This window comes from Pinus tabuliformis, chromosome 5_1 (genome assembly GCF_031772625.1).
Source record: "Pinus tabuliformis cultivar Carrire ecotype Pingquan chromosome 5_1, CPIR1, whole genome shotgun sequence".
Taxonomy (NCBI): Eukaryota; Viridiplantae; Streptophyta; class Pinopsida; order Pinales; family Pinaceae; genus Pinus; species Pinus tabuliformis.
The window spans coordinates 907821060-907839564 of record NC_142305.1 but is presented as its reverse complement, the minus strand read 5'-3'; the positions used below and the strand labels follow the sequence as shown (position 1 = coordinate 907839564).

Sequence of the window (18505 nt, the reverse complement as noted above, 5' to 3'; positions counted from 1 at the left end):
TTTGATGATATGTAGGTATTTATTGTAGCTTGATTTTTTTTGGATGCTAAAGGCCATCTAGGTCTTGTTTTTTAATGTATTTTTGGCAAGTTTGGATTGCACTTGGCATTATTTTGGTTATGTGCACCCTTACATGCTCTATAAATGAGAAATTTTGCTTATGTGTATAAATCGTTTGGATTCATATGGATGCACATGAATATGTGGTTTTCTTTAAAATTTGAATATGTTATGTGTTTTTGGTTGACCGGTATTTTAATGTATTTTTGGCAAGTATGGATTGCACTCGGCATTATTTTGGTTATGTGCACCCTTACATGCTCTATAAATGAGAAATTTTGCTTATGTGTGTATAAATCATTTGGATTCATATGGATGCACATGAATATGTGGTTTTATTTAAAATTTGAATATGTTATGTGGTTGACCAATTTTTTGGGCCGAATTTTTTACCAGTTCTGACCTAGTTCTGACTGGTTCCCAGATCAGGGGGTTTGCTGGTTCAATGGCGGGTCCAGTTCTAAGAAAATTGGCACCTACTTGATGGGCATTGTCTTGTTTCTAAGGTGATTTGATAAAGATGATGACATGTGAGCCCTCTATAGCAGATGGTACACTTCTCTGCATCATGACATCATGCCCTAGCTCCTTGATATCTTGTTCATGAGGCTAGGATTGATGATGTGGTCTTGTTAACATTTGAATGAGAGATCCTTGCTTGATGATGGGACACCATTTTGGTGAGGAGATGTGACCTTTGAAATGAGATGCGCCCATTTTAGCCATCCATTACACTTTCTTTATGAGAGACACCTTTTAGAGGATGATGTCACCCTTGGAGGGATTTTAGCTCACATATGTTGGTTAAATGAAGCGTACTTTGATGTATTATCATTGAATTAGGTGTCTTTTGTAGGTCATCTTGTGACCTATCCAACTTGTAATCATGATTAATTATTATTTTAGGGATTTTAAACTAAATTAAGAGAAATTTGACTTAGTTTCCCTCATATAAATAGAGGGAGGTTGAATTCTCCTTGGATCATTGTCACACACACTTAGATCATTGTGCACTAGCTAGTCTATTCTCAATTGCTATGGACCACTAGTTGAGTGAAATTATCTAGGGGAGGATATTTTTATTGGACAGTTCTCTATCTTAGATGATTATTTAGATCAATGTGCACTAGCTAGTCAATTCTCAGCTGCTATGGACCACTAGTTGAGTGAAATTGTCTAGGGGAGGATATTTTTATTGGACAGTTCTCTATCTTAGATGATTATAGGAGATTCTTTGATGATAAGTGCTAAGTTATTATAAGTACTTTCTTCCATCTTTTACTTGTTGAAGAATTGGAGTTTAATGAAATTTTCACCTAAGTGTTGTTGAGGTTTTATGGCTCTAACATCTCATTGAACAATATTTTCATCAATTTTCTATTGAGAAACTCAGTTTTAGCCTCCTTTTCAATCTCCAAAGATAGAAGGATGCTAGGGTGTAAGGAGGAACACAAGTTTGTCTTCCTCTCTCCTTGATATCAATTCCATTGGTCCTCTTCCATAGATTTATAGCCCTAGACTAATTATCCCTTGATCAAGAAAGGAATTAGTCTTATCTCTTGTGCCAATATCATAATAAATAAAATAAAACCCTAAATTTTTATATTGTGTGTTCTAGAGTAAATTAAGGTTAGGTTACAACAAAATCATCATTTTTCAGCATCATTTTCCTTGGACCTTATTGTCATAGGGTTGGACTTTGCATGCATTTATTTGGAAAAGTAAAAATATCATTTTACATGGCATTTCAACCATTAATTAGTGCTGAGATTTAGGGTTTCTATTGTTGTTATGTGTTTTCAGCCATTGAAAATTGTTGTAATTTATTCTCTTATTTACTTATTGAATAGCCCTAATTTTTCATTAATTTATCATAGATTTGGACCATAATGTCTAAAGTTAGACTTTGCATGTATTTATTTGGAAAAATAAAAGTATCATTTTATATGCATTTTTCAGCCATTAATTAGGACTGATCTCTAGGGTTTCTATTGTTATGTGTTTTTAGCCATTGAAAATTTCTAGAATTTCCTTGAAATCTTGTAACTCCTTGAATGAACAAATCTGAAACTAATACGTTGAACCAAGAGATGAGATTTCTCTACAATGAATAAGGCGCGGAAATAAAAGAATACACAGAGATAAAGAAACACAGTCACACAATCCAACACTATTTTTCTAGGGAATCCAACTAGGAAAACCCTCTACTAGCTATAGAATTTCATTGACAGAATTGAGCAATATAGAATTCGTTACAAAGAAGTCTGTTTCAATAGAGAACAAACTCGTTCTCCTTGCTAATACTTAGATGATACATGCTTGCAAGGAATTGACCTCTACTCCCTATTTCTATGTGATGTTCAGGCTCCTATTTCCTAGTGCTAGACAACCTCCATTATTTAAGAATTAATTCCTAAATATCAACACACTTCTGCGAGGAAATTATCTATCACAAGCTGTGTATAGGTCTTTCCTTGTACGCTCTTCCTAGCAACCAAATTTCACACAAAAGTCATTCTCAAACAATAATAATACAATTGCCCTTTTTGCTCTCCTTTTAGGCAATTTGATTAGGCTAAAACTAGCAAGTGTAAATTTGGAATACGAGTTGAGTTCATCTTGTCAACTAAGTCGAATTGACTCTTCAACTCGTCCTGCCTAAACATAGAACTTGAAGCTCTCTAACTCGGTTCTTTCCAAATATAGCTCGTTGTTGGAGATCGACTCAATTGCCTCTCCAACTTCGCGCATGAATCAAATAGTTCCATGATGCATCCTAATTCCTAGGAACACGTGCATTCTAAAGGAAGATCATTTGTGGTCATCTTGCCTAAGGCACGAGTCAAGAAGACCTTCACTTGCTGCTTTTCAACACTCCCTCTTAGTGAGGAAGGGATTCTATACAACTCCCAACTTATCTCTGAAATGAAAAAAATTGCTTCTTGTCAATGCCTTGGTCAAGATATATGTTGTCTTCTCCTTTGTTGGAATGTATGGTAGCTTCACTATCCCTTTCTGCACAAAATCTCTGAGATGATGATACCTGATCTAGATATGCTTTGAGTGATCACGAAACACTGGGTTCTCAAAGAGCTTGATGCAAGTCTGTTTATCACAGTGTATCATAGTAGGCTCCATCGTCTTTCTAAAAAGTCCCACAAGAAAATTCCTCATCCAAATAGCCTCGCATGCTGCCAAACTAGCAGCCATGTACTTGGCCTCTGCTGAACTAAGTGAAATTGATCTCTACTTCTTGTTGTACCAGGAAACAACTGTTGACCCAATGTTGAAGACGCCACCTAAAGTACTCTTCCGATCTATGGAGCTCCTTGCCCAATTTGCATCTATGAAGCCCTCAAGCCTCACTGCATCAACCTGTCTATACCACAATCCATAATCTTTTGTGCCTCTGAGATACCTCAAAATATGCTTCGCAGCGACCCAATTCCATCATGAACTGACTCAGCTAGTTAACTACAAAACAAATATCAAGTCGTGTGTTGACCAAGTACATCAACGACCCGATGAGTTGCCTATATACTATAGCATCCACTCGCTCTGCTCTACTAACATCCACCTTCCTCTAGTTTGTGACTAGAGGCATGGCCATGGGCCAGCAATCTTGCATATAAAATCTCTGGAGAATCTTTGTAGTGTACTTCCCCTATCCCACAAAGATCTCACTATCACCCTACCAAACCTCCAAGCCAATGAAATAGTGCATAAGCCCCATATCCTTCATCTCAAACTCTCTTGCAAGATCCTTCTTGCAATCCTAAATCAAGTTGTCTGCTCTAGTCAGTATAAGGTCGTCAACATAGTGTGAAAATTCCTACACTCAAGGAATCCCTACTACAGCAAAACTTAATTTACTTCTCCTACTTGATTTTAATATACATTATCAAGTTATTTTTTGAATACTGAAGTAAGTCACTTTTGCAACTTACACTTCTTTAAATTTGATTACATGAAACAAAAAACTGAGCAAAGAACAAGATACATAGGGCAAAGTTATTTTTGGACAAAATAGTCCCTGGATAAATCCAATGAGGCAAAATCAATGCAGCAACTTTGAGGGTTTTCTATTATTAGGTAGTAATTCTAAATATAATGTTGGATGCCCTCCCGGCAATCTAGTGACAGAAAATATAATGGCAGAAAACTGAGTGAATTTATCTCACTTCACCCAATAGATTCCAGCTGATCCGGAAACAGAACTGGCTAACCCCGACTATCTCTACATTGGCCCTACGTAGGCCCTGCGTCAACCTTACAGGCTCTGCGTTAGCTTTTGCGCTGTCTCTTTTGCCTTTGGAACTTCTGTGTCAACCTCTCCCGGCTGTTCCAACAATTTCGGATTTCTGCGTGAGGGCAGATTCTGCTCTGTGCTGGCCCTTCTAGCTCCGCATGGGCCCAGACTGGCCCAGCGTCAGTCCCTCTAGATGTTGCGCTGACTCCACTAGTGTCTCTCAGCCTCTCTACCCAGTATTCCCAAACTATCCGTGCCCCTCTACTACAGAATGATCACTCAGTTCGAATTCTCAGCTTCCTAGCCCCTGAAATCGAGCTCCAGGTCAATTCGTTCTCTCCGTGTGTGTTTCTAAATGAACCCCAAGCCGCCTCCTTATACTTTTCTCGTTGAGACTTCAACGGCCGAGATTAAGACTCTAATCAATGACTACGATTAAAACTTGACTTGATCTGCTTTCAAGATCATTCTCACCCATATTTTGATTAATACTCATTAATACTTTAATTTTCCTAAGTTTAGAGTTAGGAACCTCATTAAAAATATTAATTATTTTAATAAAATACAATCCGGGTGGAATTTCACCAAATGATTTTTGTGTTCTTTAGAACTCATGTGCCTTAGCCTCTCCACCAATTTTCATGGCTAGAGCACATCCAATGCTAGCAAAAACTAACACTCACTCTTAGCAAGGAAAGTGCTCTAGCAACAATGTCCAATTGCATGTTGCTTTTTCTCTGAAGCATCTCTCCTTTTCGAACTGTTGCTGCCACCAACATTGTGCTGCTGTTGCTACTATACTGTTTCCCATGACACTGCAACTACCACTGTTGCATCTATACTACAACTCCCTTTGCATCTGCTGCTAACACTGCCACTGCTGGCTCTGCACTACGTCATTTTCCAATTGCTGCTACTCAGCAATGGAAAAGCATCCAAAATTTCTGAACTAACTATGTTCAACATAATACTATGTGAATGTTGGAATCTGACTACTACTAGTCTCCGACCTTCTAAATCTTTTGCGCTGTTGTTGACTTCTACATTGTGCCACCTGCACTGCTGCCAACCTTGCTCTGCGCTGATCAGTCTCTGGTCTCAGGCTACTACATCTGTCTCTCCAACCAACCCACTGCATCATCTGACACTGAGTCCATCTCGCTACTGCTAAATCTCAAGCTCTCGTAGCAAGGAATTGATCCAAGAGGTGGACTCTTCAAGGATCCAGCCCACATGTAGTCCTACCGACTACAGTTCAATATCGCCACATTACCCTTCTGGAGATGCGTGGGCACTCCTGGCAAACTCATCTTCGTCAATTTTTGCTGGAGCAGCCTTAGGATCATGTTTCTCATCCTTATCCTTTTGCTTCAAAGGACACTGGGATGCAAAGTGGCCCATCTCGTCACATCTGAAACATTTCACCTTTGAAATGTCCTTTTTCCGCTTCGGCTTTCGCTGTCCTTTTGATGCTAGAGCTACATTCTCCTCCTCCTCCTTGGTCTTCGTGCCACTCTGACTGCTGCCATTGAGGTTGACCTTAACCAGATCCCTCCTTAATTCTTCCTGTTGAAGAGCTAGCCACATCTCCTCCCATGAAAGTAGTCTTTCCCTGCCCAATATACTTTGTACGAAGACTTGCAATTCATCCGAGATTCCATTCAGGGTTATCCTTACCATCGCGTTAGATTGAGGAGTAGACCTCACTGCAGCAAGATGGTCTCTGGTGTCCTGAAGACGTTGAAGATAGGAGTTAAACCCTTCTCCCTTCTGAATCAATGTCCACTGCAACTTTTGTTCTAAGTACATCTTCCGCTGTTCGGAAGAACCTTCATACAATGAAGACAAAGCTTCCCACATTTCTCGGGTTGTATCTTTTCCCTGCAAGTGTGAGACCACATGATCTTGGACTCCATCGAGTATGAACCTCTTCGCCTTCCCCCACTCGACCTTGTACTTCTTCTTCTTATCATTGACTACGGGAACAACCACAACACTCTTGACGTAGGCTTCGAGATCGTACTCCTCCAGAACAGCTAAGATTCTAGTCTTCCATATGACATAGTTGGAAGCTCCTTCTAACCCGTCTTGATCTCTGAGCCCATGTGATGCCATCTCGCCCAAACTGTCGAATTGACGCCTCTAGTCACTGCTCAGCACTGGTCTGCTTCTCGACAAGTGAAAAATTCGGACTTTTGGCGAGAAAAGTCCTCTGAGGAGAAAATTCCCCTTCTATGTGCCTTCGCTCTTTTTCGACGGATTTTTGCCCCGATAGAAACTGCGTCCTTCAAGCACTGCGCTAAGGCTCTGCGTCACTCGCTCTGCTTCTGCAAAATCACGAACTGGAAATCGTACCTCTCTGTCGACTCTCTCAGATAGAGATTTCCTCAAAATCTCTGCTTCCTGGCAAGGATTGCACAATCCCTTCAAGGGGATTCGAATTGCTGCCAAATGCAGCTATTGGCCTCTCTGCTTAGCACTAGATCTGCTCTTCTTGTTTCAAAATCAATCCTCTGATACCATGTGAAAATGCCTACACTCAAGGAACCCCTAAAAACAGAATTTACTTCTCCTACTTGATTTTAACATACATTATCAAGTTAAGCCTACACTTTTTTAAATTTGATTACATGAAACAGAAACTGAGCAAAGAACAAGATACATAGGATACAATTATTTTTGGACAAAATAGTCCCAGAAAAACCCAATGCGGGAAAATCGGTGCAGCAGATCAGAGGGTTTTCTATTATTAAGAAGTAATTCTGAATACAATGTTGGATGCCCTCCTGGCAATCCAGTGACATAGAAAACATAATGGCAGAAAACTGAGTGAGTTTACCTCACTTCACCGGGTACATTCTGGCTGATTCGACAACAGAACTGGCTAACCCCGTTATCTCTGCGTTGGCCCTGCGTAGGCATTGCGTAAGCCTTACAGGATCTGCATCAGCTTCTACATTGTCTCTTCTGCCTCTGGAACTTCTGCGTCAACCTCTCCCGGCTATTCTGGTATCTCCCCAACAGTTTCAGATTTCAACGTGAGGGCAGCATTTGCTCTGCGCTGACCCTTCTGGCTCTGCATCAGGCCAGCATGGGCTCAGACCGGCCCAGCGTCAAGCCCTCTAGATGTTGCGCTCTCTCCACTAGTGTCTCTCCGCCTCTCTGCCCAGTATTCCTGAACTATCCCTGCCCTTCTACTGTAGAATGATCACTCAGTTCGAATTCTCAGCGTCCTAGCCCCAGAAATCAAACTCCAGATCAATTTGTTCTCTTCGTGTGTGTTTCTAAATGAACCCCAAGCCTCCTTATACTTTTCTCGATGATACTAAAACGGCCGAGATTAAGTCTCTAATCAACGGATAAGATTAAAACTTGACTTGAACCGTTTTCTAGATCATTCTCACCCATATTTTGATTATGTTAATCTAGGTTGTCATTGATGTCAATATGGAATTCTTGGGATGGAAAATATTCTTGTGATGCATATTATGATGATGTCCTTGCTCATGATGACAAGTCCCTCTTGTTTGATAAGGATACCATTAATGAAGATGTCAAGCTATTAATGATGCCATTATGAAGTCAAGCCACTAAGAAGATGTCTTGTCCTAGATGCTTGAACTAACCATGAAGACACCATAACCTCATGTATCCTTGTTCTTGATGAAGAAGCCCTAGAAATCATGATGATGTTCTTACTCTTGATGAAGAAGCCTAGAACCCAGATGATGTCCTTACCCTTGATATTTAAGGACTATACATGAATGACCACACTTGATGATGTCATATGTGATGGAACTTGATGAAGGTCTTGATGACATGGACAATGATTGGAGACATGACATGAAGGACTTGGAAATCTCCTAATGGAAAATTAATAAATGCTGCACTATGGTTGGTGACATATCACTGCACTATTATTGGATACATGATGCTAGACTATCATGATGACATGAATGCTAAATTCACTATCATGATGCCGGATACACTATCATGGTGACATGGATGACTTACATGATGACAAAGCACTTGGGGACACACTAATAACCTCTTGCTGTCCTAATCATCAAGCCCTAATAACCTATTGTTGTCCTAATCATTTTTCTGCACTAAAAATTCCAAACAGTCATAAAGAAAATTAATTTTTGACATCTTGAAGACATCATTTCATTATGACTCCTTGACTATCTTGTAGAGGACTCTTTCCTCTTTCTAATGAGCCCTCACTTGCCTCCTAACTCCTAGTAGTCTAAGAGAAATTAATTTTTTAAGTTAATATATCCTATTTTTTAAAGCTAGCCGACCTACACTCAGTCTGTCATGTCGGCCTCCCTCCATAAGACATGTCCATTCATCTTAACGTCAATCTCATATAAAAAGGAGGTACGGACTACTCATTTGACTAAGCAATTTCGGTGAAAATTTCAGAGATAAAAGGCAGAAGAGGACAGAACAGCAAAGAGGCTGAGGAGGATTGTTTTTAGAGCACTGTTTGGGCATTTTTTAAGCTCAGAATTGCTGTAAGCTCGGACAGCAAACAGTAGCAGACATAACACACCTGTGGAGGCCTGTAAATTCGGACCTGTGGCACTGTAATTGCGGACAGCAACCTGTGATAGTTACAGTCACCTGTAGCTGCGTTTTTAGACAGAACAATGGTGGATTTTGACTCAGACCTGTGGTAACAGGATTGCAGAACCTCTTTTCTAAATGCAGTCTTGTGGAAGGACTACGCCTTCAGACATGTGACCAGTCTCCTTGGAGACACAAATTTTAGGCTCAGTGGTGTACTATCCTTGAAGGACAGTCATCAAGATGTGGACAGTCCTGTAGTGACACTTCTCTCGACCCTGTGACAGCTTGAAGGAGGAACCAGACCTGTGGACAGTCAAGGTGGTTGGACTGTAGTTTGAGGAGCTCATTTCTTGAACCAGCATTTGGGTTATACACCTGTGACAGGAAGTCTCCTGTGAAGCTTGGATTGTGGACAATTTTTCTGTGGTACAGTCACATATCTTGTGAATCTGAGGGAGCCTGCATTTCTTGAAGACATATGATGGCTTGTTGATAGTTTGGGACCTAGACTTGAAGTTCAGTGGTGATTTATTGCTACTGATCTTTGACGTTGTTGAAGATGGTGTTTTGTATTTAGGCATCTTTTGAGGCAGATTATTGGACTCTTTTGAAGTTGTTTGCAACCCTCTCTTCCAGCCTCTTTAGAGCAGACTTGGAGCAGTTGTTAAGTGTCTTTTGAAGTGTTGGAGACCTATAGTTGTGAACCTTGGAGGCTTGTGCAAGTTGAAGAACTTGAAGACCTTCAGTGGAACATTTGGGGATTTGCACAAGAGAAGTATTAGATCTTGAAGAACTCCTTGGAGAAGCCCATTGAAGACTCTCTTGAAAAAGCCTGTTGAAGTCACTCTTGGAAAAGCTTATTGAAGCCATCATGAGGTGACCTTGAAGTTCTTTTGTTTGGGTACCATGAAGGACAGCGGAGACACCTTCATGTGAAGAGATCAAGGTTGTCATTGATGACATAATGTGGAGACTACAATGAAGATGAAGATAGACAGGGCTCATTGAAGAAGACATTGGGAGCTATGAAGTACAACTAAACATATCTTGATGAAGTAAAGCAAGGGTTGGAGCCCAAGAGGTTGGAGCCTCGAAAAGACAAGGTTGGTGCCTTGGAGGATAGGGTTAGAGCCCTAGAGGATCTAAGTCCTCAAAAAACCAAGTCGGAGCCTGTACCAGAGAAGGGTTGGTGCCCTAGGGGTTGGAGCCTCTAAACGCAAGGTTGGTGCCTTGAGAGGATAGGGTAGGTGCCCTAAAGGTTGGAGCCTCATAAAAGTCCAAGTTGGTGCTTGGCAATAGGTTGGAGACTGGGAGATTGAAAATTGGTGTCTTCATCCAAGGTTGGAGCCCTACCCATATTGTACATGATTCATTATAAAGATTATATTAATAAAAGTGTTTACTTCTATTGTTCATTTTTGTGTTCTAAATATAAGTGATCTAACTGGTAAAAGTAACAATTGAAAAGGAATACTGATTCACCCCACCCTCAGTATTTCCAACAGATTAATACCCATTAATACTTTAATTTTCCTAAGTTTAGACTTAGGAATCCCATAAAAATATTAATTATTTTAATAAAATACAATCTGAGTGGAATTTCACCAAACTATTTCTGGGTTCTTTAGAACTCATGTACCTTAGCCTCTCCACCAATTTTCACGGCTAGAGCACAACCGATGCTAGCAAAAACTAACACATAGAGCACTGAAAAGCCCTCCAACCATGATGTAGTACAGGTTGGCATCCACCTCACTTTTAGTGAAGCCCAATCCTTGAAGGTAGCTGTCAATATGAGTGCACCATGTTCTCGGAGCCTGCTTGAGCCCATAAAGAGCTCTCTTCAACCTGCACGTGTCTCTAATGAACTATGTTGAAAAATGGTAGCTTAGGGATGAATTTCTAAAACCTAAAAATAGAATGTCTAAAAATAGAAAGTCTAAAATCTCATACCTAACAATTCTGGAGTGACTTTCTAAAAATAAAAAGTCATGTCTAGCATTTCAAGCATGACTTTCCAGAAATAGTAAATCACTTGCCCTGATTGGTAATGGAAAATCACTTAACTTATCATCAATCAATCCTAATAAGTTCAATCTCGAATTAATATCTTATCATTATTATTATTATTATTATCCTATTTATGATATTACTATTATTAAAAAGATTTTTTCTAAAAATAGAAAGTCATGTCTAGCATTTCAAGCATGACTTTCCAAAAATAGTAAATCACCTTGCATCAATTGGTAATCAAGTATAGTTAATGGAAAATCACTTAACTTATCATCAATCAATCCTACTAAGTTCAATCTCGAATTAATATCTTGCACCCACTCATGGTTGTCATCTTATAATAAATAATCCATTACTGATTATTGTTAACGCCATTGTATCGCGTACATGCCTGACCCAAGGCAATGTATACATGGCAGGCGAACAGGTTATGTATCCAGCTGCCATACCACTAATATATAAATCTGGTTATATGTTAACTATATGGTTGGAGATCTCTATGCACATTCCTCGTATATACCGAGGCTGTACCAAACTCCTTCGTTGGCGTCTCCAGCATTGGACAACTGGCGGTGACTTAATGTTATATCTGACAGGCCATGTGATGAGGGCATGGTTTCTAAGCCTGGGTTTTTCCCGCGCCGGCTTTCTGGAAAATGTCGCCCTCATCAACGGCGCTCAGCCACCGGATGCAATCGAGGGTGGTCAGAGCTTCCACGTACCACCGCTGCCCATTAAAGTTTATAAAGGTTGCTCTCCGGATTTTCCGAGTCTTTTGTCTTCAGTTTCATTCGTATCTGCTCCTTATTCTTCGCTGCCATGGTTGCTCCTTCATTCCGCGCCCAGAACTACACAGCTCCAGTCTCATACACCGTTCGAGGGGTTTCTAGCTGCGGAGATGGCATTACTGAAACGGTCAGGTGAATTTCCTTACCAGTTAATAGCTCTTGTTATGTTTATAGTCATTGAATATTCACGCCGAGCCCTAATTTACTTCTCTGGTTTGACAGGTTGCACCTCCGGCTTCCGGCATCTCTGGTGTAACGTGGAGTCCGAGCTATTGAAGCCCACCAAGCCTTTCACAGGTATTTACTTGAACAAGGGTTTGACTCTCGGTTGGATTCTTTCGATTTATTTTTGGGGTTGCCAGAGTTTTTCTCTGAGCAAGAGCAGCGACCCAACCTCATTGTCATTCGGTTGGTCGCAGGTCTCAATGGACCTCCCTCCTACTTGGGTACCAAGAACTTCTGGGACCGTTTGAGGAGTCGGGTCCCTCCCCTCCATGGTGAACATCGCTGCTTTTCTGAGGCCGGACTTCTATTGTCTCTATACATATGAATATGTACTTTCGTTTGATTTAAATGCTTGTGATTGGATACAAACCCTGGTTCGAGACCAGTGGCCTATTTATTTTTGTACCCATATAGATTGAAAGTCGAGGTTTACAGTATCCCTCTTTTGGTTATATAATGACTTGATGTTCTGTTTAGTAATATGGAGTTCTGTAATGCTTATTGTATTTCGTCATTATCTGTGAAGGAATGTACATATGTTACCCCGCCGTGCCTACATCTGGTTCCGTAGATGCATGGCTAACTGGCTGAGGGTTTGAATTAGCATAGAAGGGTATGTTGTCGCGCCATCATCTGTTACCATAGATGTATGGCTGACAGTGACAACCCTTCATGCAAAGGACTATGAGGTTGACATATGAATGCTCTTTCCCATTTCTTCGGCTCATCATATGAATATTGGGATTCTAGTTATAAAGAACAGGCATTATGTTTTCGAACCCTTTTTATGCAGTGAGATTACCACAATGATTGCGGAATGAATGTTGTGGCTCTGCCGCAGGTTCTAGATTCTTCTCTATGTGTGATAATATTTTTCTCGGTATCAAACCCCGGGTTATAATAGGATAATCTCAGCCCTTTCTTTAACGTTCTGATTTCATATGAGCCGCTTGGTACACTATACCGACTCGGGGTTCCGCATTACTGTGTTTTTCCTCACCATTTTAATAATAACTCTGTTAACAGATGATTCGAAGAGTGAAGAGGGTATTCTATTCAGCTGACAGTGTATGCGTTTCTTAGGGTATGGACACCCTCTTGTTCTCTGTCTAATTGTTGCATGAGGTTTTCGGTCCTATTGACTCGGTTATGACTGCGAGATGTAAACTCATTCTGTCATTAGCCCGTTTCATTTACTCCACGGGTCACTGTATTCTTTTCTTGATATTACCGTCACACCGTAAAGGCTTCTCTTTCTTCGCTCAATGTTTCAACTATTTCATCTTTGGCTTTATATCATAACAATGATATCGCGTAAGATTTTCGTTCACATCTTCACTGTCTACTGGCATTTTGCAGCGAATAACTGTAACTGAATACAAGATCTTTACAGTACGTCACTACTTAACTTGCCATACAGGCTATCAATAATCTGTACCAGTTACGTGTACCCACTATCTCTAACATTACAGATATTGACTCAGTTTAGACCCTAGACCGTCTTTCTACCACAGTTTAACCATAGACTATCTATAAAAATGATGCAGATAATCACAGTTAATTTTCCAGCTTCACAGATATCCAGACTTGAATGGGTTCCGTTACTTACCTGGTTTCCTGCTGGTAAGATGAAATCTGGAACAACCTTCAGTCAATCCTTGTGTGAAGCTTGTTTTCCTCCCAACCGTGAGACCAGTCCTCCAAGACTTGAGTCTCCCCCCAAGCTTCTGTTTACCGGATCACAATCCTCAGTAAACCAGCACTCTGTGCTTGACTATCTGGTCCTTACCAGACGTAGTCCTTTTCAGGGTCTTTCCCCTTTTCTCTCTCACACACTCTGCCTGTCTCTCCAGCACACCATTCTCCATCCACCTTCTTCTTGTTCCCCTGTTAGGGTGCTCGCTGATCCATTTAACCAATGCCAAGAATTAGTTGTAACTGATATGTAATTTAAAATTACTTTTACGCAGGTTTGATTAACTGATTGGTAATTTAAAATTACCTTACGTGGGGTTAATCACAATAGGTATATTACATACTCCCCCCCTTAACAGGAACACCGTCCTCGGTGTTCATCTTTCGTCGGAACTTGATATTTTACTTGTGGTATTACTATCTAATCCACACAAATGTGATCCTTTCTCTTTGAAATCAACGATTTCATTCCAAGAAAAGACGACAAACAAAATAGTAATGATATAGTCATAAGAAATATCATTAGTTATAAGCATCAATAGTCATAATCATTTGTAATTGCAAAAATATGCAACTTCTACTCGCCACCACCTGGCCCTTGTTTATTCATAATAAACAATTCTCTGTGTCAACTTACCATAACTTACCATCTTATGCTTGAAAATCATGAATACTTTCATGTAAGCCTGTTAATAGAGGTTGGACAATTCTTCAACCTTCCATGGTAAGTAGTTCCTGCAATATATGACTAACAAATTCAACCACATTAGTCACTATATTTTGAGTCAAATGAGACACTTTGACTAGCAATCAATTGTGCAATGTTAGATGCTTTCTAAATCACAGTACTTTTACAAATACTTAAAGAGCACTAATGCTAATCATCAAATGATAAATCACTGCTCACGTGCACACTTGAACGAATTCTTACTAAAAACATCCGTAAAGTACTTCAAGAAGTACCAAAAGAGCACCTAGCTCTCTAATCATCAAACAGTCAATCATTTCATCAAGCAAGAATTGTCTTAGCTCCCACTAAGATGTTCACAACATTATTAACACAATAAAGGAATTAAAATTTTCATTTATTCTTTATCGAGCACTAAGCTCATCTCTTATTAAATGTGCATAACATATTTTACACAACTATATGTAAAATTCATTTTTAACATAACATATAGCTGATTAGTTAATTCCTTTAGCCATGAGTTCACACTGGACTAAGGAATTCCCAACCCATGGGAACTAGTTCTCACAACCAAATCGAGTCATTTTCACATCCAGACAGTTTCTTTGATAGAGACCTTACCAGGTCTAACATGGAATTCCACTGGCCAACCAGCTCAAGAATTCCAGGAAGAGTAAATCTGGGCAGACAAGTACCATCAACCCCTCTGGGCAGGTAGCTGCCATCAACCCAAGGCATTCCAGCCTTTCACAATCCGGGCGACAAGTACCATCAACCCCTCCGGGCAGGTAACTGTCATCAACCCAAGGCATTCAAGCCTTTCACAATCCGGGCAGACAAGTACCATCAACCCTCCGGGCAGGTAACTGTCATCAACCCAAGGCATTATCATTATTATTATTATTATCCTATTTATGATATTACTATTATTATTAAAAAGAAATTCAAGTCTCTCAATCATGGCTCTGGATAATGTTCTCTTTGTAATGTTCCAAATCGATTTACAACACAACAATTTCAAACATTTAGCAAATACTCAACTGAGCCATTTTATTAATCCAATGGAGCAAGTACAATAGTATGGAGAAATGCACTTGGGCTTGCCTCAATGGCAAGCGTGACAGAACCTAGGTGATTAGATAGTGATATCAAATTGCTGATAATGACTGCTATTCTAATGCTTTGCGTTGCCCAAAAAACTACACTGCTGGCTGGAAAGGAACTGCTAGAAACCCCACCATCCGTGCTCAAAAAGTGTAGCGAAATTAACCTCAAGCTCCTTGACCAAAACCCACAAAAACCCAGAAAGGGTTTGGTCTGAATCCAACCTCCTAAAATCGACCTCCAAGAGGCCATACGCCCTCAAAGACTGATCAAGAACACGACCTGCAAAGATACCAACAAAATCCTCCTCCAAGGCTCCGAAAAGTAGCAATCTCCTCCACAAGTGCTTCCCTTAACTCTCCCAGCAAAGATCAGCCTCAATAGCTGAGACTCCACCTCCCACGTGTGCACAATATGCTTCCTCTGCACTGGCCCAGGAAGTGCGAAAGTCACACTAAATAGGAGCTCTCTCCTCCAGCTCCAAAACTCACAAAAATGGCAGCCAAACACTTATGCCTCCTTTCCAAAATTTCTCCCAGCCAATGCTCCTCTAAAAGATGTCACCAACACAATTCGGTCGCCCTTCACTACGTCCTCTATAAATACGCACCACCTGGAGATGATGAATGCAACTGCTAGAAATCACAATGAAATCCTCCTCCGAAAGAATGTAGATGAACCTCTCTAGTGTGGCACTCGAAGTCCCCCGAAGAAAGGGTGAGCTCACTCTTGCTAAACAACAAGTGACTCAGCTAAGCAGCTCGAGCAACCAAAGAGAAATTCGATATGCCAAAGATGGTGAAATGAAGAGAGCTACCTTCCTTTCATAGATTTCGTGGAGCACTTTTCCCTCCATTTTCCCTCCATCGTGGGCCCCTCACTTAACCATCGACTTTCCCTCTCAAGCAATTCGAACTAGGGAGTGCGTATTCTCCTAGCGTGGGTGGCCCCCACATATAACTTAACCACACCAAAATAACTTCTACTAGAGTCTAAGCCTTCTAATAAAATCGAATGGGCCCATCACCTCCAAAATTGGCCCAAAATGTAGTGATTAATTATGTTCCAAATTAATTTAGGAAGGGACATTACACTCTTACACTATCATCGTTGGCATGGCATATTCCTCTTACACTCTCTTTCACTCATTAAAGCACGTCATAAAAGATTCTCTTACACTCTTACATTCAATAAAAGCATGTCATAAAAGATTCCTCTTACACACTCTTTAATGTATATGTTACACTCTCTCTTAAAAGCATAAGTTACAAAGGCACATGTACCTCCTTAATGGCATGAGTTACAATTCCTAAATGGGCATGAGTTACACTCCTCAAGGCATGTGAGTTACTACTCCTTTATGGCATGGATTTTTTGCCCCTCCTATATATATGTGCCTCATTCTTTCTCCCCTCAGTACTTGTGAATTGTGAAAGAAGAACTCAAACTTTAGAGAGAGTTGGAGAGAGTTGAAGAAGAGTGTGAGAGAGAGACTTGGAGAGTAAGAGCAGAACTGGGTGAGCCAAGGTTGATTCATTGCTTCAGTATTTCAATGTTGATTTAGTTGAAGGGAAGGTTGATTCAATGTATGTATTTGTTGCTGCTACGAGTGATCTTCGTGTTACAACTTGTTTAGATTTGGGTGAACTTACTCATTCTTTTGATCTCTCATTTTACTCTATATCTCTATTGAACAATTGATTTCTAATAGAAGAAGAATCTGGTTGGGTTTTCCCCTTGTGGGTTTTTCCCTTGTCATTGGACCTAAATTTTCTATCTCATTGTATTCTTGGTTGTCTTTTATTGCGCATTTAATTTATGTTCTATCTACAATTGCTTATCTAATATTATAGCTTAAAAAAGTTTTGTAATAAGTGATTGTTACAGCATGGAACATCAAAATTTCATCAAACTACTCAAACCCCTCTAGCTGCTCCATATAAATGTCGTCCTCAACCACTCCGTTGAGAAATGTTGTCTTCACGTCCATCTAGTGGATCTTCCACCCCATCTGTGCTACAAGTGCTAGAATAGTCTTGATGGATGAATACCGTGCTACTGGGGCAAAGGTCTCATCATAGTCTTGTTGAAATATGTAACTAGGTTTGAACTTCATAATGACATGTGTAATTATGATTTTATGTATTTAATGAAAAGAAAAAAAATTATTATTTGTATTCTTGAGGCATGGGTTTCATGCTCAAGGGAATTTTTTTTTTAGGTCAAGCATCCATTGAGTGCTTCTAGGTTTGTCATAAAGTCAATTGAGTCATTGTCATGTATTGAAGACCCATTTGGGCATGTTACATATTGTAAAGAAAAAATTATTAAGTCAAAATTGAGGCAAATGACCCTCCAAGACCTCGTCATGGCACAAAGGTCAAGTTGGCCTACATCAAGGAACAAGTTGACCTCAAGATAGCAATTAGTACCCCACACAAGCCTGTAAATAAGAAGGAATATGACCTCATTTGCACACTCACTCAAGCAAGTTCGATCTCCTCAAGATAGAAGCTCGAAAAGAATGAAGAATAAGAAGATCAAGATCGAAGTTTTTGGCTCTCTCTCTCTCTCTCTCTTGTTAGGGTTTCTAAAGTTGCTGGGCTAGACAAAATTCTGAAGCTGCATCAAAGTTGTGAAGCTGCAAGGTCGAAGCTGGGAAGATGCCTCAAGATCGAAGTTGTGAAGCTGTTAGATCAAAGATGTTGATGTTGCATTAAGGTTGAAGCTGTGAAACTGCTACGTCGAAGCTCCTGAAGTTGCTAAGTCAAAGTTGTAGAAATTGTTGCTGGGGTCAAAGTTGTTGGAAGGTCGAAGTTTGTTGCTGGAAAGAAAACTCATCAAGAAGGAAGGATAACTTGGTCTTGGAGGGTCTTGGTCAAGGATCATAGGTCTTGGAATTTGTCAATTGAAATTCTATAAGAGAAGGATTCTGATGGGTTTTCCTCTCAGTTGGAGAGGTTTTGGCCCTGGATGATTGCCTATATCTTGTGTCCTATTGTCTCATTGTTCTTTATGATTTGGTAGTTGTTTGATGATAGAGAACACTAATAATAATAAAGGAAAGAAGAGGTTAATCTAGTAAAGTAACAATTCATCACAAACTGT

The 18505-nt window shown here is 40.1% G+C and overlaps 2 protein-coding genes across 2 annotated transcripts in view; one reads left to right on the top strand and one right to left on the bottom strand.

Annotated features, from left to right (window-relative positions):
- The window catches only part of LOC149167758 (transportin MOS14-like), a 215925-nt gene that overhangs the window by 24821 nt on the left and 172599 nt on the right, over nt 1–18505 (bottom strand). The gene's annotated exons all lie outside the window — the stretch shown is intronic.
- LOC149167760 (uncharacterized) lies at nt 11255–12235 on the top strand. Its single transcript, XM_089431589.1, has 3 exons — nt 11255–11817; nt 11908–11982; nt 12105–12235. Exons 1-3 carry the CDS (start codon nt 11310–11312, stop codon nt 12233–12235), a joined length of 714 nt encoding a protein of 237 aa, XP_089287715.1. The 5' UTR covers nt 11255–11309.